The 25373-nt window shown below is 46.8% G+C and overlaps 2 protein-coding genes across 2 annotated transcripts in view; both read left to right on the top strand.

The window, feature by feature from the left end:
• NPC2 (NPC intracellular cholesterol transporter 2) overlaps positions 1–14989 on the top strand; it is a 29383-nt gene extending 14394 nt beyond the window's left edge. The window contains exon 4 of the mRNA XM_085894927.1: positions 12788–14989. Coding sequence (XP_085751053.1) covers positions 12788–12874 — 87 coding nt within the window. The 3' untranslated portion in view covers positions 12875–14989. The remainder of the gene's footprint in view (positions 1–12787) is intronic.
• A 6898-nt stretch (positions 14990–21887) lies between these two features.
• Positions 21888–25313, top strand: LOC147020006 (uncharacterized). Its single transcript, XM_085894926.1, has one exon. The coding sequence runs from the start codon at positions 22759–22761 to the stop codon at positions 24526–24528; it is 1770 nt and encodes a 589-aa protein (XP_085751052.1). The 5' UTR covers positions 21888–22758; the 3' UTR covers positions 24529–25313.
• Positions 25314–25373: the final 60 nt, after the last annotated feature.

Raw genomic sequence — 25373 nt, 5'->3', positions numbered from 1 at the left:
CACACACACACACACACACACACACACACACACACACACACACACACGGAAACTGGAGAGCAAAGGAGAGAAAGGTTGAGGTGTGGGTGACTTCTGTATCTGGTGCGGTTGATTGACCAACGCAACCCAGTCACTAGATGAGGAGGGGGAGGGGCAGGAGGAAAGAAGGAAGAAAACTAGAGTTGTCTATGGTATGTGAGTGAAGAGGTGCAAATATAATGCAGAAGAGGAAGAGTGAAGGGGTGTGTATCTGCAGTTGCTCATTTAGTTGGGTTTTTTTTCTTTCTTTCTTGTGTTCACAGCAGACGAGATACTAGACTGGAGAGACTGAACCTGTGAGAAAGTCTGTATGTGAGGCCTCCTTTCCCCTCATGCTGTTTTCCAGGTCTAGACCCTCCTCACACCCAGGAGAAGACTGTCTGACCTCTCATGGATGACCGCGGCAGCGCGACCGACTGGTTTGAGGACTGACAGACTCTGGATCATAGCCTTCCTAGAATGATCCTTTGCAGCTATTTTATAGAGGTTATGCGAAGAATGAGCTAGAAATCAAATGAAAACGCTCTATAGGCATTCCTGAGCAGTCCCATTGGTGTGCAGATGCCTCCCCAAGAAGGAGCTGCGCCCCGTGAGGCTTCGAAGCCGAAAATGACCTCATTCACCCCCGAACTGTCATGCAATGGAGCTCCAAGATTAACATGGGGTGTAGGTTTTTGGGATCTTATGCTGGGCACCAAATGAGGGTCACTATTTAGTGGGATTCCAGGGCTTCTCTTTCCCTCTTTCTTTCTCTCTTTCTCTTTTTTTTTTTTCCTCTTTTTTTTTTTTTTCTCTCTCTCCATACAGAAGGGAAGCACGGGGGAAAATTCTCTCTGAAAAAATGGTTCGGTTCGACTTGCATTTGACAGGGGGACTTGAGGGGGAGGCTTACCTAGAGTCCTCCATTTTACCTTTATCCCCTTATACCTTCATGGATTTTAATGTGCAGTACCATACTCACCTGCAAGCTGTCCAGCCTCGGTTTAAATCTCTGCCCAGCTATAAGCTGTTATCCTGGTGCTTCACAGGCAGGGTGATTCATCAATGTGTGTTGTCCATCAGATAGCCTTTAAACTATCTTGTCCACTGGCAGTTGGTGGAGGTTAAAGATCCCAAAATGCCATTCGTAGAGAGTAGGCAAGCTATCACTGGCACCCTGCCCAAATTAAAAAAAATCTCCACCCTCAGTCGAGTATTCTGCAATGGAGTGACAACCCATCCAGGAACGTAACCCTTTTTTCTGGCTGGCCCATTTACATGCCAATGTGTGTGCTTGTGGGCGCTCTGATATAATGAATATATCTATAATGAGTAGCGGTACATTCGAAGTACACTGTCCCCATGCCAAATAATAAATCATTCAGTGCGTGACATCGCCGGGGTGCCCAGCGATGCTCCCTTGCAGCATATGGAGTCGGAATTGGGAGGGAGAGGTGTACAATAATTGATTGATTAATTGCATGATTAACTAAAGTAAATAATTATCTTAAAATAACTAATTTTCTCAATCGATTGCCGAATAGCATACTTGAACTACCACTGGTTCATCCAAATCTGCAACTTTTTGAAAATTAAATAAATTGATTGATTAATTAATCAATCAAAAATACCCTTTATAGCCAAATCGCTTGGTTACGGTCATGTCCAAATATCAGCTTCCTTGCTCAAAAGGTGCCTGAAATATTGCCAGGATGAGAACTAAAATGTATCGATAATTAACAATTGATTGATTTAATCAAAAAAAATAACATTTTTGCCAAAGCACATCTTCACTTTTGTCTTCAAATTTCAGCTTCCCAGCTCAAAGGATGGCTGAGTTGCCCTGACAAGCAAGAAGGACAATAATTGATCAATAAATCAAAAATTCCCTTGTTAGCCAAATTGCTTGGTCACTGTCATGTCCAAATATGAGCTTTCTTGCTCAAAAGGTGCCTCAGATATTGCCAGGATGAGAAATAAAATAAGTATTAAATTGACAATTAATTGATTATATTAAAAAATTTTAAAACTTTTTGCCAAAGCACATCTTCACTTTTCTCCCCAAATTTAAGCTTCCAAGATCAAAGGATGGCTGAGATATCACCAGGACAAACAAACAAGAAGATGTCATGCAGAGCACGATACTTGAAAAATGCATAAAACAGATTTCACCTCAAAAATAATTGGCTGGTTGAATTCAGTGACCTGAAATATAAATTCTCTTCAAATTTCATGTCATTCAGATGAAAATTGAGGATTTTAGAAATACTGCCTTCGTTGACCTTTTGACCTCAAAAACAATAGGCTCCTTATGACAAACGGTACCAAGTTAAGTTTTGTTTAAAATTGTGACCTGTAGGTGACAGACTGACTGAATAACAAAATCGCCGAACCAATATACTTGAAAAATCTTTGATTTTACAAGTAACAAAAAGACGTCATGCAGAGCATAATACTGTACTTGCAAAATGCATGAAACAAATTTGACCTCAAAATAATTGGTGGTTGAATTCAGTAACCTCATATGCAAATTATCTTCAAATTTCAGAAAAATAAATACACTTTAGCTGTTGACCCTTGGCCAATGTTGACCTTTAGACCTCAAACAATAGGCTTCTTCCTTATGACAAACTCTACCATGTGGTGAAGATCAGTTAAAATTTTTGACCTGTTATGGATAGACAAGCAGACAGCCAGAATAACAATCGATTGACCCATATACTTGAAAAATCTTCAATTTTGCAAGTAACAAGAAAACAAACTGAGTGAAAACCGAGTACTCCCTTGCTTTGGCGCCCAGCAATGACGTCATGCATTGCCTGGATATGCCATTGGGAAGAAGTGGTGAACAACAAACTAATTGTCACATGAATTCTTGTAGCTTCTCCCACATTGTACGTTAACAAGATAGACAATGAGTTATCTTGCTATGTTTACATATCATCTTTTTGAAAGGTTGATTGAACTTGTATTAATAACAATTTATAAAATAGGTTGCAAGAGAGATAGTGATTCTGTTTTTGATCTGAGATAAATTCCTGACCAATATGGTATGGTGAAGTATGTCATTTTGCACATTTTTAATAGGATATGAAGAAGGTATGCCTTATTGGGGAGAGGAGACGCTGCTGTGAAACAAAAATTCCATTACCAGAAAGAAAAAAAATTCTCCTCTGTGGGAGGAGGGACAGAGTTGGTGGAGGGGAGGAGGAGGAGGGACAGAGTTGGTGGAGGGGAGGAGGAGGAGGGACAGAGTTGGTGGAGGGGAGGAGGAGGAGGGACAGAGTTGGTGGAGGGGAGGAGGAGGAGGGACAGAGACAGAGGAGGAGACAGAGACAGAGACAGAGGAGGAGGGACAGAGTCGGTGGAGGGGAGGAGGAGGAGGGACAGAGTCGGTGGAGGGGGAGGAGGAGGAGGGACAGAGTCAGGGGAGACAGAGGAGGAGGAGGAGGGACAGAGTCGGTGGAGGGGAGGAGGAGGAGGAGGGACAGAGTCGGTGGAGGGAGGAGGAGGAGGAGGGACAGAGTCGGTGGAGGGGAGGAGGAGGAGGGACAGAGACAGAGACAGAGACAGAGACAGAGACAGAGACAGAGACAGAGTCGGGGGAGGGGAGGAGGAGGAGGGACAGAGACAGAGACAGAGACAGAGACAGAGACAGAGACAGAGTCGGGGAGGAGGAGGAGGGACAGAGTCGGTGGAGGGGAGGAGGAGGAGGAGGGACAGAGTCGGTGGAGGGGAGGAGGAGGAGGAGGGACAGAGTCGGGGAGGAGGAGGAGGAGACAGAGACAGAGGGAGGAGGAGGAGGGACAGAGTCAGAGGAGGGACAGAGTCGGGGAGGGAGGAGGAGGAGGGACAGAGACAGAGGGACAGAGACAGAGGAGGAGGAGGAGGACAGAGGAGGAGGAGACAGAGACAGAGTCGGTGGAGGAGGAGGAGGAGGAGGAGGGACAGAGTCGGTGGAGGGTAGGAGGAGGAGGAGGGACAGAGTCGGGGAGGGAGGAGGAGGAGGGACAGAGACAGAGACAGAGACAGGAGACAGAGGGACAGAGTCGGTGGAGGGGAGGAGGAGGAGGAGGGACAGAGTCGGTGGGGGAGGAGGAGGAGGGACAGAGTCGGTGGGGGGAGGAGGAGGAGGGACAGAGTCGGTGGGGGGGGAGGAGGAGGAGGGACAGAGTCGGTGGGGGGAGGAGGAGGAGGAGGGACAGAGTCGGTGGAGGGGAGGAGGAGGAGGAGGGACAGAGTCGGGGGAGGAGGAGGAGGGACAGAGACAGAGACAGAGACAGAGACAGAGACAGAGTCGGGGGAGGGGAGGAGGAGGAGGGACAGAGACAGAGACAGAGACAGAGACAGAGACAGAGTCGGGGGAGGGGAGGAGGAGGAGGGACAGAGTCGGTGGGGGGAGGAGGAGGAGGGACAGAGTCGGTGGGGGGAGGAGGAGGAGGGACAGAGTCGGTGGAGAGGAGGAGGAGGGACAGAGTCGGTGGAGGAGGAGGAGGAGGAGGGACAGAGACAGAGACAGAGACAGAGACAGAGACAGAGTCGGAGGGGAGGAGGAGGAGGGACAGAGTCGGAGGAGGGGAGGAGGAGGAGGGACAGAGTCGGTGGGGGGGAGGAGGAGGAGGGACAGAGTCGGGGGAGGAGGAGGAGGGACAGAGTCGGGGGAGGAGGAGGAGGGACAGAGTCGGGGGAGGAGGAGGAGGGACAGAGTCGGTGGGGGGAGGAGGAGGAGGGACAGAGTCGGTGGGGGGGAGGAGGAGGAGGGACAGAGTCGGTGGGGGGGGAGGAGGAGGAGGGACAGAGTCGGTGGGGGGGAGGAGGAGGAGGGACAGAGTCGGGGGGGGGAGGAGGAGGAGGGACAGAGACAGAGACAGAGACAGAGACAGAGACAGAGACAGAGACAGAGACAGAGACAGAGACAGAGAGGTCGGAGGAGGAGGAGGGACAGAGACAGAGACAGAGACAGAGACAGAGACAGAGACAGAGACAGAGACAGAGACAGAGACAGAGACAGAGTCGGGGGAGGGGAGGAGGAGGAGGGACAGAGACAGAGACATAGACAGAGACAGAGACAGAGACAGAGACAGAGACAGAGACAGAGTCGGTGGGGGGGAGGAGGAGGAGGGACAGAGACAGAGACAGAGACAGAGACAGAGACAGAGACAGAGACAGAGACAGAGACAGAGACAGAGACAGAGACAGAGACAGAGACAGAGTCGGTGGGGGGGAGGAGTAGGAGGGACAGAGTCGGTGGGGGGAGGAGTAGGAGGGACAGAGTCGGTGGGGGGGAGGAGTAGGAGGGACAGAGACAGAGACAGAGACAGAGACAGAGACAGAGACAGAGACAGAGACAGAGACAGAGACAGAGACAGAGACAGAGACAGAGACAGAGACAGAGACAGAGACAGAGACAGAGACAGAGACAGAGACAGAGACAGAGACAGAGACAGAGACAGAGACAGAGACAGAGACAGAGTCGGTGGGGGGGAGGAGGAGGAGGGACAGAGACAGAGACAGAGACAGAGACAGAGACAGAGACAGAGACAGAGACAGAGACAGAGACAGAGACAGAGACAGAGTCGGTGGGGGGGAGGAGGAGGAGGGACAGAGACAGAGACAGAGACAGAGACAGAGACAGAGACAGAGACAGAGACAGAGACAGAGACAGAGACAGAGACAGAGACAGAGACAGAGACAGAGACAGAGACAGAGACAGAGACAGAGACAGAGACAGAGACAGAGACAGAGACAGAGACAGAGACAGAGACAGAGACAGAGACAGAGACAGAGACAGAGACAGAGACAGAGTCGGGGGAGGGGAGGAGGAGGAGGAGGAGGGACAGAGACAGAGACAGAGACAGAGACAGAGACAGAGACAGAGACAGAGACAGAGACAGAGACAGAGACAGAGACAGAGACAGAGACAGAGACAGAGACAGAGACAGAGTCGGGGGAGGGGAGGAGGAGGAGGGACAGAGACAGAGACAGAGACAGAGACAGAGACAGAGACAGAGACAGAGACAGAGACAGAGACAGAGACAGAGACAGAGACAGAGACAGAGACAGAGACAGAGACAGAGACAGAGACAGAGACACAGACAGAGACAGAGACAGAGACAGAGACAGAGACACAGTCGGGGGACGCGAGGAGGAGGAGGGACAGAGACAGAGACAGAGACAGAGACAGAGACAGAGACAGAGACAGAGACAGAGACAGACACAGACACAGAGACAGAGACAGAGACAGAGACAGAGACAGAGACAGAGACAGAGACAGAGTCGGGGAGGGGGAGGAGGAGGGACAGAGACAGAGACAGAGACAGAGACAGAGACAGAGACAGAGACAGAGACAGAGACAGAGACAGAGACAGAGACAGAGACAGAGACAGAGACAGAGACAGAGACAGAGACAGAGACAGAGACAGAGACAGAGACAGAGTCGGGGAGGGGAGGAGGAGGAGGGACAGAGACAGAGACAGAGACAGAGCCAGAGACAGAGACAGAGACAGAGACAGAGACAGAGACAGAGACAGAGACAGAGACAGAGACAGAGACAGAGACAGAGACAGAGACAGAGACAGAGACAGAGACAGAGACAGAGACAGAGACAGAGACAGAGACAGAGACAGAGACAGAGACAGAGACAGAGACAGAGACAGAGACAGAGACAGAGACAGAGACAGAGACAGAGACAGAGACAGAGACAGAGACAGAGACAGAGACAGAGACAGAGACAGAGACAGAGACAGAGACAGAGACACAGACAGAGTCGGGGAGGGGAGGAGGAGGGAGGGACAGAGACAGAGACAGAGACAGAGACAGAGACAGAGACAGAGACAGAGACAGAGACAGAGACAGAGACAGAGACAGAGACAGAGACAGAGACAGAGACAGAGACAGAGACAGAGACAGAGACAGAGACAGAGACAGAGACAGAGACAGAGACAGAGTCGGGGGAGGGGAGGAGGAGGAGGGACAGAGACAGAGACAGAGACAGAGACAGAGACAGAGACAGAGACAGAGACAGAGACAGAGACAGAGAGGGGGGAGGGGGGGAGGAGGAGGGACAGAGACAGAGACAGAGACAGAGACAGAGACAGAGACAGAGACAGAGTCGGGGAGGAGGAGGAGGGACAGAGACAGAGACAGAGACAGAGACAGAGACAGAGTCGGGGGAGGGGAGGAGGAGGAGGGACAGAGACAGAGACAGAGACAGAGACAGAGACAGAGACAGAGTCGGGGGAGGGGAGGAGGAGGAGGGACAGAGACAGAGACAGAGACAGAGACAGAGACAGAGACAGAGACAGAGACAGAGACAGAGACAGAGACAGAGACAGAGACAGAGACAGAGACAGAGACAGAGACAGAGACAGAGACAGAGACAGAGACAGAGACAGAGACAGAGACAGAGACAGAGACAGAGACAGAGACAGAGACAGAGACAGAGACAGAGACAGAGACAGAGACAGAGACAGAGACAGAGACAGAGACAGAGACAGAGACAGAGACAGAGACAGAGACAGAGACAGAGACAGAGTCGGGGGAGGGGAGGAGGAGGAGGGACAGACAGAGACAGAGTCGGGGGAGGGGAGGAGGAGGAGGGACAGACAGAGACAGAGTCGGGGGAGGGGAGGAGGAGGAGGGACAGACAGAGACAGAGTCGGGGGAGGGGAGGAGGAGGAGGGACAGACAGAGACAGAGTCGGGGAGGGGAGGAGGAGGAGGGACAGACAGAGACAGAGTCGGGGGAGGGGAGGAGGAGGAGGGACAGACAGAGACAGAGTCGGGGGAGGGGAGGAGGAGGAGGGACAGACAGAGACAGAGTCGGGGGAGGGGAGGAGGAGGAGGGACATTGATGAGTTGCTCACAAAACTTTCTGGGGGGAAACCCTTCACAAAGCCAGATAAGCCACACCTACCAGCAGTTGGTCTTGTTGAAAACTTCACGTGAATTTGTCACAAGAAACACACATTGGGGATTGTTCAGATATGCATGCTTACCATTTGGCATGTCAACAGTGCCATCTGTGTTCCAACCCCCAATGGAAAATTTGCTGGTGGGGATTCCAGGAGTCGTGGTCCACCTTGATGATTTGTTAGTAACGGGAAATTCCATTAGCGACCATCTTTGCAACCTTAAGAGCGTCTTGAAGTTGCAAGATGCGGGATTGCGATTACAATGACATAAGGGCTTTTTTTCTTGCTGCTGAAGTCAATACCTCGGCCACATGTTAACTGTAAACGGGATACAGCTGACAGATGAGAAGGTCAGGGCAATCACCGAGACACCTGCACCAAAGAATGTAAAAGAACTGGAGGTCTTGTTTGGGCTACTGAACTACTATAGCAAGTTTTTGCTGGATTTAGCATCTGCCTTTGAGCCTCTGCATGGCCTACTTTGGAAGGAGGTGTGCTGGCAATGGAATAAGGATCAACAAGGAGCATTCCAAAAAGGCAAAGTGCTTGCTGAAATCCACACACGTCCTGACTCATTACGATGATTGCAAGAAACTAGTGGTGTCATGTGATGCCACTCCAAATGATGTCGGAGCATTGCTGGCACACATAATGCCAGATAGGACAGAGAGACCAATCGGGTATGCTTCGCGCATGTTGAGTAATGTAAAGTGCAGATACTCGCAGGTCGATAAGGAAGGCCTCAGTAATTTTTGGAGTTAAGAAATTCCACAGCTATCTGAATGGCCATGCCTTTCAAATATATACAGACCACTAGCCCTTGCTAGTTATTGACATCACCTCGAGTTCAGCATTGGGCATTAACCCTTGCAGCCTACGATTGTCATATCATATACAAACCTGACATGGCCAATGCCGACGCGCTGAGCCATCTTCCACGTGCACTGAGTGGGCCTGATGCTCCAATTCCAGGAGAAGTTACTCTCTTGATGGACACGATGGAGAGTTCACTGATCACCCCTACGCATGTATGGCTAATGACAGGCAGGGACCCTGTGCTTTCACGCCGCGTTTGTGAGTACATCATCGGGGATTGGCCATGCACATTGCCACAGGAAGAGTTCAAACTATTCGCTAGTCATAAGCAGGAACTGAGTGTTAATGTAGGTTGTGTGCTATGGGGAGCACGGGTGGTACTGCCACCCCAATGCTGACGTCAGAGGGTTGGCAGGTTGCATGAGGGCCACCCAGGTATTGCAAGGATGAAGGCTTTGGCACGAAGATACATGTGATGCCATGCGAATGGATATTGACTTGGAGCAAAGAGTTAAAAGATGTCATGAATGTCAGGCATTCCAGAAACTTCCTTCCAAAGCACCACTGCATCCTTGGGAGCACCCTAGTCAACCATGGTCATGCATACATGTCGACTATGCGGGTCCAGTTGAAGGGAAGATGCTATTCATTATGGTCGATGCATACTCAAAGTGGATTGAAGTATTTGTCACTTTGAAAATGGCGAGTGAAGTCACGATTGACAAATTGCGAAAAGCATTCGATGCACACAGCAGACCTCAAACTCTTGTCAGACAATGAGCCGTGTTTCATGAGCGAAGAATTTGCAAGATTTGTGAAAAAGAATGGAGTTGGACACGTCAGGAATGCTCCATACCATCCAGTGACAAATGGGTGAGTGGAACGTGCGGTGCAAACTGAAATTGCCACTGCGTAAAATGAGTGGTCCCTTGCACACTCACGTGTCGTGATTTCTCGAGTTATCGCACAACACTGCAGTCCACAATGACACAGACACCGGCAGAGATGCTCATGAACAGGAAACTCTGTACATGTAAAAACACGGTTGTACCCAACATCAATACCACAGTTGAGCATAAACAGCTGTCACAAAAATTAGCTCAAGATTTGTGGACAATTCAGGAGTTTGAAATTGGACAATATATTTCAGTTGAAGGGAAGATGCTATTCATTATGGACAATATATTGGACAATATATTTGGACAATATATTTCAGTTGAAGGGAAGATGCTATTCATTATGGTCGATGCATACTCAGTGGATTGAAGTATTTGTCACTTTGCATACTCAGTGGATTGAAAGTATGCAACTCAGTGGATGCATACTCAGTGGATTGAAGTATTTGTCGTGATTTCTCGAGTTATCGCACAACACTGCAGTCCACAATGACAGACACCGGCAGAGATGCTCATGAACAGGAAACTCTGTACATGTAAAAACACGGTTGTACCCAACATCAATACCACAGTTGAGCATAAACAGCTGTCACAAAAATTAGCTCAAGATTTGCGGACAATTCAGGAGTTTGAAATTGGACAATATATTTCAGTTGAAGGGAAGATGCTATTCATTATGGACAATATATTGGACAATATAATTGGACAATATATTTCAGTTGAAGGGAAGATGCTATTCATTATGGTCGATGCATACTCAGTGGATTGAAGTATTTGTCACTTTGAAAATGGCGAGTGAAGTCACGATTGACAAATTGCGAAAAGCATTCGATGCACACAGCAGACCTCAAACTCTTGTCAGACAATGAGCCGTGTTTCATGAGCGAAGAATTTGCAAGATTTGTGAAAAAGAATGGAGTTCGACACGTCAGGAATGCTCCATACCATCCAGTGACAAATGGGTGAGTGGAACGTGCGGTGCAAACTGAAATTGCCACTGCGTAAAATGAGTGGTCCCTTGCACACTCACGTGTCGTGATTTCTCGAGTTATCGCACAACACTGCAGTCCACAATGACACAGACACCGGCAGAGATGCTCATGAACAGGAAACTCTGTACATGTAAAAACACGGTTGTACCCAACATCAATACCACAGTTGAGCATAAACAGCTGTCACAAAAATTAGCTCAAGATTTGCGGACAATTCAGGAGTTTGAAATTGGACAATATATTTCAGTTCAAAATCACAGCTCGGTTGACAAGTGGGTACCCAGTTACATTGCCAAGTGAATGGGTCCTGTTTCATACACTGTGGATGTGTCAACTGGAGGCATGCAGATGTGGAAGCGACATGCCGACCAGATCAGACACCGAGCTTCGAGGTTGTCATCAAGATTTTTCAGCAGAAGTGGAGGAAACTCCTGAACATCAGGGGAGCGACACACAAATACCTGAGGAGAGCAATGCTGCAGTGGATGACATTGAGGGCCCCAAAGTCAACATTGTTCCAGAGCCCGTCAGGAGGCGTTACCCACAAAGAGATTGAAAACCAAAACAACCAGATTGCTGTGGCTGTAAAAATAATTTAAGGCCAAAGCATGCAATGTACAAAGACTGAAGTATTCATTGCTCTCATTGATATATTGTGTACTACATGACCGTAAGCCATGGATGGGCATTTCTGGAGAATTTAGGATTACAATTGTTTTTGGGGGAGGGTTTAAAATGATGTTAATTGTCTGAAGAGGAGGAGGATGTGTGATTTATTGCTATATTGTGTCTGCACATGCGTGGACAGGCCTGGTGTGCGGTGGTTGGATTTAAAGCTTGTTTGACATTGACATTGGTGGCGTTCTGATAACCCGTGTTTCTCTTTGCCTCTTGACACGCATTTTGGTTCTGGGAGAACTGCACAGCTAACTCTGGCAGAAACCAAAACCGCTCATCACCTATCTAACAGCATCCCTACCATGTAGCATGGTGGTGGCAGCATCATGCTCTGGGGATGCTTTACAGCAGCAGGGACTGGAAGACTTGTAAGGATAAAGGGAACAATTAATGGAGCCAAATACAGGCAAATCCTTGAGGAGAACCTGCTTCAGAGTGTGAAAGCCCTCAGACTGTGGTGAAGATTTATATTCTATCAGGACAATGACCCCAAGCATGCAGACAAAAATGTTAGAATGACTTCAAAACAAGATCGTGAAAGTCCCTGAGTCGCATTGAGAATCTGAATCTCATAACGCTAGGTCGCATTGAGAATCTGAGAACTTGAATCGCATTGAGAATCTGTGGAAAGACTTGAATATTGCTGTTCATTGATGCTCCCCATCCAACTTGACAGAGCTTGAGGACATCTGCAAAGAAGAATGAGAGGAAATCCCCAAATCCAGATTTGTAAAGCTGATAGACATGTCCAAGAAGACTTGAAGCTGTAATAGCTGCCAAAGGCATTTCTACAAAGTATTGACTGGGGGGGGGGGGTGGGGGGGTTAAATACTTATTGACTCAAAACATTTCAGCTTTTCATTTTTAAATTACTTGTAATATTTTCTACAAACTTGTTTTCACTTTGCTATTATGGGGTATTTTGTGTAGACTGGTGACAAAAAATTGAAATATAATCCATTTTAAATTCAGGCTGTAACACAACAAAATGTGATAAAAGTCGAGGAGTGTGAATACTTTCTGAAGGCACATGTACAATCATCAATATTTTTTTTGCTCTGATCAATATGTAATGCATGTGTGTCATTCTATGATGAATATCAAGGGAAAGGGAATAAGTGGCCATTTTTCCACATGTAAAAATTGCATTTGTAAGTTTACTCTTAGTAAAAGTGTGTGTGTGTGTGTGTGTGTGTGTGTGTGTGTGTGTGTGTGTGTGTGTGTGTGTGTGTGTGTGTGTGTGTGTGTGTGTGTGTGTGTGTGTGTGTGTGTGTGTGTGTGTGTGTGTGTGTGTGTGTGTGTGTGTGTGTGTGTGTGTGTGTGTGTGTGTGTGTGTGTGTGTGTGTGTGTGTGTTCTTCATAAGGCATGAATAAGATTGTTAATGCACTGCCGAATGAGTGGATAAACATACTTTCTGTGCACAACTCGCTTGAATTACATTTTAAATTGATCTACATTTTCCTGTCTCTTTCAGTTAAAGGTCACAGTGGAATGGGAACTCATCAGTTCCAAATCCTCTCTTCTCTTCTGCATTGAGTTTGCGGTGCAGATCAGTGACTGATCAACAGCCATTTTGCAAAAATATTTTTTGTTGTTCCCGCCCCCCTTCCCCCCCCCCCCATTGGAACTGTTGTAACAGAAGCATTTGATTCTGTATCATTCAGGACATTCATATTGCCTCGTAGAGCTGGACATTCTGCAGTTGTTGGGGCGGTGGGTCATACAATATGCTGTTTTTAGTTGCTTATGAATTGTATTCTGTTTTAATTGAAATTTTTATCTCTCTTAATAGTTGCTATGTGGTGGCACAATTACAGTTTGATTCTTAAAGGCTAATTCCACCAATTACAAGTTACTGGCAATGTAACTATGTTAGATGGTAGTCGATTGTACATACTATGTCAAAAAAGGAAAAAAAATCTTTAAAATGCGAGCAGTCTGACAACGTAATACAGATATATCTTTTTCGAATCGAACAACAATGGAGATGTATCTTTTTCGAATCGAGATATATCTCGTTTTCTAATGAAACTCTTCAATTATGGGCTCAATTTTTGTAAAAGCAAATTGTTTTTCAAATTTCTAAGGCTATTTCTGAACAAGTTTCATTCTTTGATTGATAATTAATATGCAGGTTTGTTTGGGTTTTTTTTTTTTGTTTGTTTGTTTTGGTCAGTTGTTTTACGACCTACCTTAAGTACTTTGAGTAAATTTGATCATTTTGTTTTTGGGTGGAGTGGGAAGATGTTTGAATTTCCTTTTTCTCTCTCCCGACCCCCGAGCGCAGCATTTGGTACTCTTGTATTGTGTAATATGATTCAATTCATTGAGAAGCATGGTATGAAAACATCGAGGATAACGGGAGACACTTCAATGGCCACCCTGCAGTTGTGTTCATACTTTTGGACAGTCACGTATTAGTTTGTGCCAAAGACTACTTTTACAGTATAGATTTATTCATGTATACGAGCGAGTCATTCCACCTCACATCACCGGAGGCCTCCCAATTGACCCCCTCAGATTTACTTTAAACTTTCATAAAATAGTTCCCAGGTATCAAAATGAAGCTGCGTAAAATTTTAGGTCCATAGATGCAGTCAACTCCGAGATATTGAGGGTTTAAAATGTGGTTGTGGCCCTATTTTTATTGTCGTTGCGAGCATCACAAAATGAACGGCTACTTTTAAACTCCCACAACTTTTTTAATGTTGATGCTAGAGCCTTGAAATTTTCAGAGATTATTCTTCTATAACTGCTCTGTAAGAAACAAACATAAAACAGAGTATACCTCTATTAATTTTTATGACCTGATCAGTTGAAATCCAGAAAAAAAATGTTGGTTTTGTATGAAGACCCAACTTTGAGACCCCATATATTTTTATTGACCCATCCCAGAAGCTTGAAATTTTTTCAGGTAATAACTGTATGGTAGTAGTATTCAAATACATGTTTACTTTTCTTCAGTCATGATCCCTCAAAAATTGAAAATTTTCATTTTTCCCTGAAATTCAGGTGAGGATTGCAAATATATGACAAGGTATACCACTTCAAATTGTTCACCATTGGAAAGAGCATATTCAAGTTTACAAAAGTGTCTGATATCAAAGTGGTATAATGTTTCTATCAATATTAAAAATATTTGAATAAATGATGTACTGCCAGTGCTTTGTGCGTTGTGTGTGCTATTTAATGAACAGTCCTTTTACATGTAGTACATGTATATACAATGCACAAACATATCATCTGCTATTAGGATACCATGAACACAATACTTTGAAATTTGAATTTGTCATTCTTTCTCATTTGTAAATAGCAAGAGCTCAACTCATCTGGCTGGGGCTAAAAATAGAACTCAGGAATAGTGGCTGATCTGCTGATGCATATAGTTACATTCAAGGGAGGACATTTGTTGGGTTCCTTTGGTCCATGTGATGAAAGTTATTGATGCTCCCCTAACGTCAACTGGTAGGCAGTACAAGCTCGCACCTGACTTGGAAAAGCAGATCAAGGACCTATTCAAATCATTTACGTGAAATGTTTTATTACATTGTTATTGCAGTATGTGATATATTTTTGTATTATTAATTTGAATCATAGAACTAATCATTCATGATTACCATGGTGCCCACACCATGCACTTCATGTATTCACGACTGTGTTAACGAGTTTTTTTTTTTTAAATAGAAAATATATTTAAAAAAAAATATACCACTTTGATATTTGACACTTTTGTAAACTTGAATATGCTCTTTCCAATGGTGAACAATTTGAAGTGGTATACCTTGTCATATATTTGCAATCCTCACCTGAATTTCAGGGAAAAATGAAAATTTTCAATTTTTGAGGGATCATGACTATTATATATGACTGATTAAGAAAAGTAAACATGTATTTGAATACTACTACCATACAGTTATTACATGAAAAAATTTGAAGCTTCTGGGATGGGTCAATAAAAATATATAGGGTCTCAAAGTTGGGTCTTCATACAAAACCAACATTTTTTTTTCTGGATTTCAACTGATCAGGTCATAAAATTTAATAGATATACTCAGTTTTATGTTTGTTTCTTACAGAGCAGTTATAGAAGAATAATCTCTGAAAATTTCAAGGCTCTTGCATTAATATTTAGAAAGTTGTGGGAGTTTAAAAGTAGCCGTTCGTTTTGTGATGCTCGCAGCGACTATAAAAATAGGGCCACAACCACATTTTCAACCCTCAATATCTCGGAGTTGACCGCATCTATGGACCTACAATTTTGCGCAGCTTCATTTTGATACCTGGGAACTATTTTATGAAAGTTTAAAGTAAATCTGAGGGGGTCAACTGGGAACATTTTCTTAAATTTGGTGATTTCAGATGGAATGACTCTTGTGTTAACAAAAAGGCAAATTGCATGCTTTGCTTTTCAAAGCAAAAAATTTGATTCTTTAAGATGAATGAATAATTGTTTCTATCCATACATATGGTTTATAAACTCTTCCAAGCCAGTTTATTTTCAAGAGGAGAATAACCAGACTGCATGTTGCAGATTAAAATTGTGAAACATTAAAAAAAAAATGACTTTCTCTGACAGAGTGGTCAATGCCCATGATGAAAGGATATCGTTTCAACAAGCCTTTTGAGAAAATTTCATCCAAAAACAGACCCATCTTTATAAATTGATGTTAAAAAAAAACTGTCTTTTAATCACTCCCAACATGAGGAGAATTTCAAAACAAACTAGACCCATATTTAAGGATTCTTTCTGTCAAAAGTAAACTATTTTAGTGGCTTGTCCATCATAAATGTGAATATGAATACCCTGACCCGAGTAGTTGCCAACCATTTCAAGGCAACGGCACTTTTTAGAGATGCTTCTGGGGATTGTTCTTCAGAGTCTTTCAGTTTGTGCAAGATTAGGAGTTATTGTTTTGATTGTGCAACAATTTTCAAATTGGTTTACCAATACAATTATTTAATGTAATTTCAATTTTAAGAATGAAACAAGTCAAGATTTAAAAGTGACCTTTTAAATAATTTTTGTCAGTTACAATGTTCTCTGAACTCGACTGATTTCTGAAACTGGGTGGAACGGCATCAGGGGACATGTCTTAAAAACCTGCTCTGCTGCTCATCCACTTTCTGCTCTTTTCACTGTCATTTGCCAAAGGTCATCTTCCATCTGCTTGGAAGTGAAGTAACATCACTGCATTACACAAACATGGTGCAAAAACATCATCTCAACTATAAACATATTAGTTTCCAATCAACAGCAAGGACATGGAAATCCATCATCACTTTTGACATCAAATCTTTTTCTCCATCAGTTTGGATTCAGACATGGTCACTCTACTCTAGACACGTTGTTTCTGCTCTTCTGACAATGGTTGGAGGCCCTCAATATCAGACACCAGATTAGGGCTATTAGTCAAGGATGTTAGGGATTTTTTTAGTTCAGATTCTTCCAAAAGCACCAAATTTGGCCCATATGTTGCCCATACCATACTTTTTCGATTTTTAGACTGGCGCCCCCCGGGGCAGCTATATTGGCGAAATCCAATTATGGCCGCAATCTGGATTAGAGGTCAATCGTAGTTAAAAAAAATCAAAAGGGCAAGAGTCATGAATAATGCCACTTTTTAGGGGTTTTCAGGGTCAGGGAATCTGATTCTGATCTCATTTTGATGATTTCAGGTCATAGTCACCCCATTTTGGGTTCAAAGGTCAAAGATCAAAAATGGTACTACTAAAAATTCAACAAAAATTTTTCAGGAACAATTTTTATTAAAATACTTCGGGAATAACATCTGCTGACAAAACGCCGCTATGTACGCCCAGGACATATCCATGGAACTCATCCAGTGAAAAGTTGCCCTGAGCTTTGCTATCTATATTGTCCACATCGTGGGTGGTGAAGACCTTGAGATGGCTGTTGGTGGGTACCACCACCCCCATCCTGAGCGTGGCAAGCACACACCGCACGTGCAACATCTCGCTCGGGAGACACTTCCATGGCCACTTCCATGACGTGATTGTACGATACCGAGATACCCTGTTCTTGGTTAATCCCAATCTGTTTTTTGTCCTGTGCATGTCTGTGCACCTTGAGGCCACAATACAGGGGGAAGGGGGTTTCTCGCTCCTTGTTTTGCCATACTGCAGACGTCTTGATTGCATGGTGCGTACCCTTACTAGTATTGTAGATGAGCAATTGTGAGATGTTGTATGCGATCTTCTCCCGCGCATCCAGATTGGCGTCGCCACCGATCTTCTCGCGTCCATGAAGAGCTGACGGGCCCCGGAGAACTAAGTTGAAGAAACTCATCTCCTCGTTGACTGGAGCCGTGAGTCAGTTCAGGGGGAAGGAGCCGTCGAAAGGCTCCTGACTCTAAACAAAACTTGTGCATCATCACCGCAGCCCGCATGAACGTAAGTGCGTCCTCTTGACCAATCTGAGAACTATATGTCTTGGCTAGCTCATCTACCACCTTCAGTTTGTGAGATATGTAAATATACTTCCTGCCTTCATTCCCTTTGGAAAACTCAGCCCATTCAGGTAGGAGGTCGAGAAGGTGATCCTTGTATCGAGTTGAATGTGGCTCTTTTTTGTCTCTGCATGGGCGACCTTGATCACTCATAAGCTTTTGATACATCTCACGTAGCTCTGAGAGCTTAAATATGGTGGTGTCCGAATGTTCTATCAGGGCTACAATTTGAGCGCAGATAATGGGATCGAATGGCGGAGGTGTGGGACCCACCAATTCCAGTCGCTCAGCAGCGCGAGCGGAGTCTCACAAACGTAGATAACACTGATGGTGATAATCGGCATCAGCCACATGTGCATCAGACGCTACGGTAACCAGTCTGCCAAGTAAATGAAAGTTTTTGTTCGTCTTCACCCAACTCTTTAGATTGGCATCTACGACATCGGTTACTACCTTGTGGAGGTTGGCCTGGTCCCCCCCCCCCCTCACAGATTACACAACACATTGGCTCGAGGCTGAAATTCCCCAGGTGACCTGCTTTTTTTGGGACTATTCTGAGAGCCGGCTTCTTTGTCGAGCTTCTCTCTTGCCCATTTGACACGAGCACTACTACAATAACTCCTGCAACTTTTGTGATACCTAGCCTAATGCGATTGAAGAGTTGCTGCAATACCTGAGCCATCATTCAACTGACTAATCATGACATTGATAGCATTGAAGTCTTTGAGATCTCTCTCAAGTGATACAAGTCCATCCTCCTTAGGAGTTTGCAAGGCTTCTCCAGTTTTAGTGTGGCAGATATGTGAAACGATTGTGGGTTTTGTGGTAAAAGCACCAAAATTGGCACAAATCATGCTAAGAACATATAAATTGATTTTAGCTATAGTGCCTGTGGTGGAGTCTGCGGGCCTACGGGGAAGGGCATGGTGGTGTCGGAGTGGTCATCGTATCTGCAAGGAATATAAGGTGTGCGCGCCGCCTGAGGCGTCGTAGTAATGCTGGAGTCGTCCGGCTCGTGAGTGTGCTAATACGCAATAAAGGAGAGCCACGGGCAGAGTACGCTCGCGCTCGCGCCAACTGTGATGTACTGAATAGAAGATTCTTAGCAGGCAGACACGATGCGGAGGAACAGTCGAGCCGGGCTGTGGTGATCAAGCGCGAGCGCGAGCGTACTCTGCCCGTGGCTCTCCTTTATTGCGTATTAGCACACTCACGAGCCGGACGACTCCAGCATTACTACGACGCCTCAGGCGGCGCGCACACCTTATATTCCTTGCAGATACGATGACCACTCCGACCACTCCCACACCACCATGCCCTTCCCCGTAGGCCCGCAGACTCCACCACACTGGCCTACGGGGAAGGGCATGGTGGTGTGGGAGTGGTCGGAGTGGTCATCGTATCTGCAAGGAATATAAGGGGTGCGCGCCGCCTGAGGCGTCGTAGTAATGCTGGAGTCATCCGGCTCGTGAGTGTGCTAATACGCAATAAAGGAGAGCCACGGGCAGAGTACGCTCGCGCTCGCGCTTGATCACCACAGCCCGGCTCGACTGTTCCTCCGCATCGTGTCTGCCTGCTAAGCATCTTCTATTCAGTACATCACAGTTGGCTGACGAGGATCTTCGGATCGGCGTGTGCAGGGCGGCAAGTAACCCGTGCGGTTCCAAGCTACGGAGCCAAGGGTCTCGCCAGCACCAGCATGGCAGAAGGTCGGGGCATGGCGCACGGACGCGTACCCGTGTTCGGGGGAGATGAATTCGAGTTGTTTTCTGAACAGTTTGGTTGCTACTTTCGCGCGAATGATGTAGAGGATGAAGAGAAGCGCAAGGCGATCTTGCTCGCCTCGCTATCAACGGAGCACTACCGGCTGCTAAGTGATTTGGTGGCTCCAAATAGACCCAGTGATGACGGGCTATCGTTTCAGGACATCGTGGCGAAAATGAAGACCCACTTGGCGCCAGAGAAGTCGTTACATCTCGCGCGGTTCCAGTTCGATCACCTCGCTAAGGGTGGCGAGGAGCGCGTTGCAGACTTTGTAGCACGGGTGAAGCATTCGGCTGTGCCGTGCAAGTTCACGACAGAGGAGCATCCGGCACGGCTCAGAGATCGTTTTATTTCTGGTCTGCGAGACGCAAAGATGGTAGCAGCCATCCTGCGGTTGACCGACATCACATTCGACTCGGCGGTCGCGACTGCTTCGTCTGTCGAGCAGACACTCACGGATGTCCGCACCATTGCTGGCCAGGACGTAATGAGTAGCTCCAGCTGGGGCATGTCGGCTAATCCCGAGGTCCACGCGGTGACCGCACAAGTGCCGCAGGTCGCACGCGCGCCTGGCGGTGCGGGACGAGGGCGCGCACCGCAGCACGGTCGCACCGGGAGCGAAGGGGCACCGCAGCACGGTCGCACCGGGAGCGAAGGGGCTTTCCGGGGGTGCTGGGGGTGTGGGGGTCCGCACCTGCGACAAATGTGCCCGTATAAGAACACCGTGTGTTTGCATTGTCACAAGGTGGGACATTTGAAGCGTGTGTGTCGGATGGCGGGGCCCTCCGTTGGGGTCTTGGATGACGAGGTGCGGGAGGACCCCAGTGACCTCGAGATCGGCCTGCCACCGGGGCATGACGATGCCGGCGAGCCGGAGCGGGAGATGCAACCACGGTTGAGTCTGTTTTCCGTTGGTTCGGAGATGACGACGACTTTCACGGTGGAGGTCGAAGTGAATGGCGAACCGACCGTGTTTTGCGTGGATACCGGGGCTGCGGTGTCGGTCATGGGTGAGCAGGCGGCTCGTGGTCTTCGCGGTATTCGCCTAGTCAAGACGGCCTTATCGCTGTACACGTACACCGGTGAAGCGATTGCACCGCTTGCGAGGGCCGACGTCTCAGTGCGCTACCGGGGTCGACGCGCCCGGCTCTCGGTGTTCGTTGTACGAGGGGAGGGGCCCGCCCTTTTGGGTCGGGACTGGCTGGCGCACCTCGGACTGGATCTCCGCTTCGTACCTCCAGATGTGCCAGTGCTCTCTTCGAGGCCTTCGAGTACCGAGGGCGAGGCTCTGGCGGCGGGGGCCGCGTCGATGCAACGGGAGCGACCGTTCGTTGCTGCCTGCGGCAGTGATGTGCGGTTCGGGAGCGGCGAGAGCCGTATCAGCTCTCGCGATGAGTTCCCGCGTTTCGGCAGCGTTTGTGAGGCAATGCGCGCCGGTGTTGTTCGGGCAGCTGCGACAGGTTGCGGTGAGCCCGTGGCGTTAAAGGGAGTCGCGAGTCACAACATCGAGTCGACAACCAAGAAACGGACTCGTGATGTGGGCTGTGGGTTGTTGTTCATGGCATATGTTTTTCCTTGCTCTAGTGATGCAGTTTAACGTTGTTGAAATTAATGCCAGCAGTTCCCGTGTGAAAGTGGATTTGGCGGAGATCAATCAATGGGATTTGTATTATGATCAATGTGATGTGGGGGCTTTGGGAGCGGTGGTGGCGAATAAAAAGGTTGGGTTGGCCTTCCATTGTCCCGGGCCGCGGGTTGTTGCTTTGTCATGTGCTGGGATTTTATCAAAAGAGCGCGCTGTACGGAAAAATGAGTTTGCAATGCTTCGAATGATATTCGTAGTGATTTATAACGAGCCTATGATTGAAGTGTGGTTTAAATGGAATTGCTACCGTCTAGCTGCCGTGTGGGTCTCGCAGGTCGACTCGGGACCAAGACTGGTGTGCTGGTCGGCGTTACCCCCACCTCTAGTTGCGAGCGCAGCTCTCTGTGTTCGCTCAAGGCCGTTTAGACGGGCATTGGCGTCTCAACTGATTGTGGTGCGTGGGTTATTTTGGAGCATTAAGTGCGTACAGCCAGCGGCGCTGTTCAGCGCCCCCGGCCAAGGTCGATCAAGGCTGGCGCTGGCGCCACGGCTTCCAGACAGCGGGCTTCCGGCCTCGGAATGTTTATCTACGTCGGGTCTGCCTGGGGGGAGTGGGCCGGAGGCGTTTGATGGTGCCGGGGGAGGTTGGCTCGAGAGATCGCCACGGCCTCGGCGAGGGCCATGTCAGCATGAGCCGCCTGGGGGCGTTTCCGCTGTGTAGGGCTGCTGTGCTTTTCCCCTTGCTGCTTCATATCGGTAACGCGGCCAGAGTTTGGAAGGTGCTGTGTCTTCGGAATCTGGCCGTGGCAGCTCCCTTAACTCGCTTTCACGCATTATATGATGTGGTGTGCTGTTATACTTCGCTGTTTTCATTTTATTTTCATGATTATTATACCGAAGTCCTTCGTGTTGTTTATGCTTCTTATGATGGTGATCATTTAATAATCATAGTTTTAGGGGGGAGGAGTGTGGTGGAGTCTGCGGGCCTACGGGGAAGGGCATGGTGGTGTGGGAGTGGTCATCGTATCTGCAAGGAATATAAGGTGTGCGCGCCGCCTGAGGCGTCGTAGTAATGCTGGAGTCGTCCGGCTCGTGAGTGTGCTAATACGCAATAAAGGAGAGCCACGGGCAGAGTACGTTCGCGCTCGCACTTGATCACCACAGCCCGGCTCGACTGTTCCTCCGCATCGTGTCTGCCTGCTAACCATCTTCTATTCAGTACATCACAGTGCCAAGCCAGATTTTTCGTTGTTCTGGAAATATGGGCAAAAATCCAAGATGGCCGCCACCACTGGTTGTGAAATTTTAAAAATCGCAATATCTTTGCCAATAATTGACATAGAAAGTTGTATAATGTGTCTATATCTATGTTTTCATACCCATATAAACTGATTAAACACTCAGATTGTACATGAAGTGTTCCATTCTTAATATAAATGGAATATGACTGCCAAAGTGTGTAGATTTTGTGTAATTAATTCTGAAATAATCAAATTAGAATGTTATTTGGATAATATATTTTTCTATTCATAGCCATGAGCAAGCACTCCATTAAGAGCACAATATTATGAATTTAAACATTATACATGTACATTCAACTGCATTTCAGGTGAATAACCAGGTTTGAACATGTCGGCCAAGAAGAAATGTCAGCTTATCCATGGAGCTTATCCATCCATCAGTGTTCCCAAACCTATTGACTGGACAATGTGTAGTCTTTGCCAAAGCGTTACATCTGAAGTGCTCCATTGCCCAGCAAAATCAAGGAAAGCTAGTGGTGTTGGTGCAGGTTACAAAACCCTGGGCGACAATTTGACAATTTTCAGCGAAATGAAACAACAACCTATTCCAGTTGACATATCACAACTCGATGATGGTACTGGTATTGGAAATGCACTAGAAGCACACGAGGCCCAGTGGCACAATTCATGCAGATTGAAGTGCTCATCTTGTCATATAGCCAGATTGGAATCAACAATGTGCACATCTGAAAACCTGAGCGAAGGCCAGCAAAGCAAGTCCCACTATACCCGCCAAGGTTCCTCGCACATTGATGGTGATCTCGATCAAACCAGAAAAAACGCATGCTTTTTCTTTGCCCAACCAGAGACCAAAGAGCAGCCACTACATGATGCAATGATGCCAAAGGTCACAGCACGAGTGAAGCGTTATGCAATCAAATTGCAAGATGAGAAGTTGATAGGAAAGCTTAGCAGCGGCGATCTTGTAGCTCGAGATGCACGGTATCATGCCAAATGCCTTGTCAAGTTGTACAATGCTAGCACTAGGAGTGGAGAAGATACTAACATAGGCATATCTGACAAAGTGTCCCATGGCTTAGCACTGGCTGAACTTGTAGGTTTCATTGAAGATACACGAAACGATGACGATAATGTTGCCCCGGTGTTTCGTCTTGCAGATCTCATCCAGCTCTACAGTGAACGGCTTCTCGATTTTGGCGTTGAACAGTCTGGTCAGATTCACTCAACAGACTTGAAGATACGGCTACTTGCCAATATACCCGGTCTTCGTGCATTCAAGCAAGGTCGCAATGTGATGCTGAGCTTTGAAGATGATGTTGGACTAGCATTGAAAGAGGCAACCTTGGATGACTACGACGATGAAGCGATATGCCTAGCGAAGGCTGCACAGATAGTCAGAAGAGATATGCAACAGAAAACCTCAACATTCGCTGGATCGTTTGGAAACAACTGCCAGGAAGAAGCCATACCACAATCGTTACTTGCACTAGTTAGCTTGATAATCGATAGAACAAATATAAAAAACAAGGACCCAGACACATTTCATCAATCTGCTCTCACTGTGGCACAATTGCTTCAATTCAACAGCTCGACAAGGAGACTGGCTTCGTCAACTGGAATACGTCACAACACAGACAAAGAAACACCTCTTCCTGTCTATCTTGGGCTCTTGATTCACGGACAAACCCGCAAGCGTGAGTTGGTAGAAACCTTATTCCATCTTGGTGTCTCCATTTCCTATGACAGAGTTCTGGACATATCTACAAATATGGTGACTGCGGCAGCTACTCAGTATGAGAAGGATGGAGTTGTATGTCCACTAATTTTGAGAAGACATCTGTTTACAACGGCAGCAATTGACAACATAGACCCCAACCCGACATCAACAACTGCACATACATCATTCCATGGCACAGGCATCTCTTTGTTCCAAAATAGAGCTACTGAATCAGATAGTACAGAACGAGAGAGAACTCCAACAGAGAACTCTGGTAGAATTGCACATTCCAGTTCACACTACAGCCTACCAGAATCGTATACAAATGTAAAGCCAGTTTCACTAAGAACGAAGGAACCAGTGATACCCCCAACTGAAGATCATCCTGCAACAAATGACGTCCTTCTGAAAACTGCATGAGGAGATGAACACGTTTGGCTGGACAAAAACAAGGGAGCAGCGAAGTGATAACACCCAAAGCACGGACGACCCAATTTCGTGGTCTGCATATCACGGCAATCGTCACACTGAACACATAGAGCCAAGCATCAATTCCCTCCTACCTCTATTTCCAGATGATTCGAAATCCATTGGAATGATTCGACATTCAATGGACGTTGTCAAGTAGGCGGTGGAATTCCTGAACCCAGGACAGGTTCCAGTAGTAACGCCAGATTAACCACTGTTCGCCATCGCTAAAACCATTCATTGGAATTGGCCGGAGTTGTATGGAGAAGACAAGTTTGTCGTTATGCTTGGAGGGCTCCATATCGAGATGGCATATATATCGACAATCGGGGATTTCCTGGATGGGAGTGGATGGACAAGCGCCTTAGATGCAGATGTCGCTACGCCAGGAAAAGCAGAATCTCTTCTCTAATCGTCCCATGTAAAACGAGCCAGGCATGTACACATCGTTACATGCAGTACTCTATGGATACTTCTCCATCAGGCATATGACGAATACTGCCAAGCAGAAAGTGAACCATCGTCCTGCGAAGACTGGTGCATGAGACAGAAGGAAAAGTGCCCCCAGTTCAAGTACTGGCATACTGTTATGGAAATGCAGCTCCTTCTCTTGATCTTTGTGAGATCGCTTCGTGAAGGAAACTTTCAAATGTACTTAGCTTCATTGTCGGCAATTGTTCCATGGTTCTTTGCGCTCGACCACACTCACTATGGCAGGTGGCTTCCGGTCCATATACGCGATATGTCAAAGCTAGAAGCACGACTTCCCGACGTAGCAGAACAGTTCCAACAAAGAA

Source organism: Eptatretus burgeri, chromosome 9, assembly GCF_056783735.1.
Source record: "Eptatretus burgeri isolate ZD-2024b chromosome 9, Ebu_testis_v1, whole genome shotgun sequence".
NCBI classification, from domain to species: domain Eukaryota; kingdom Metazoa; phylum Chordata; class Myxini; order Myxiniformes; family Myxinidae; genus Eptatretus; species Eptatretus burgeri.
The sequence above is the reverse complement of the archived record's forward strand: the minus strand, read 5'-3'. Positions and strand labels throughout refer to the sequence as shown.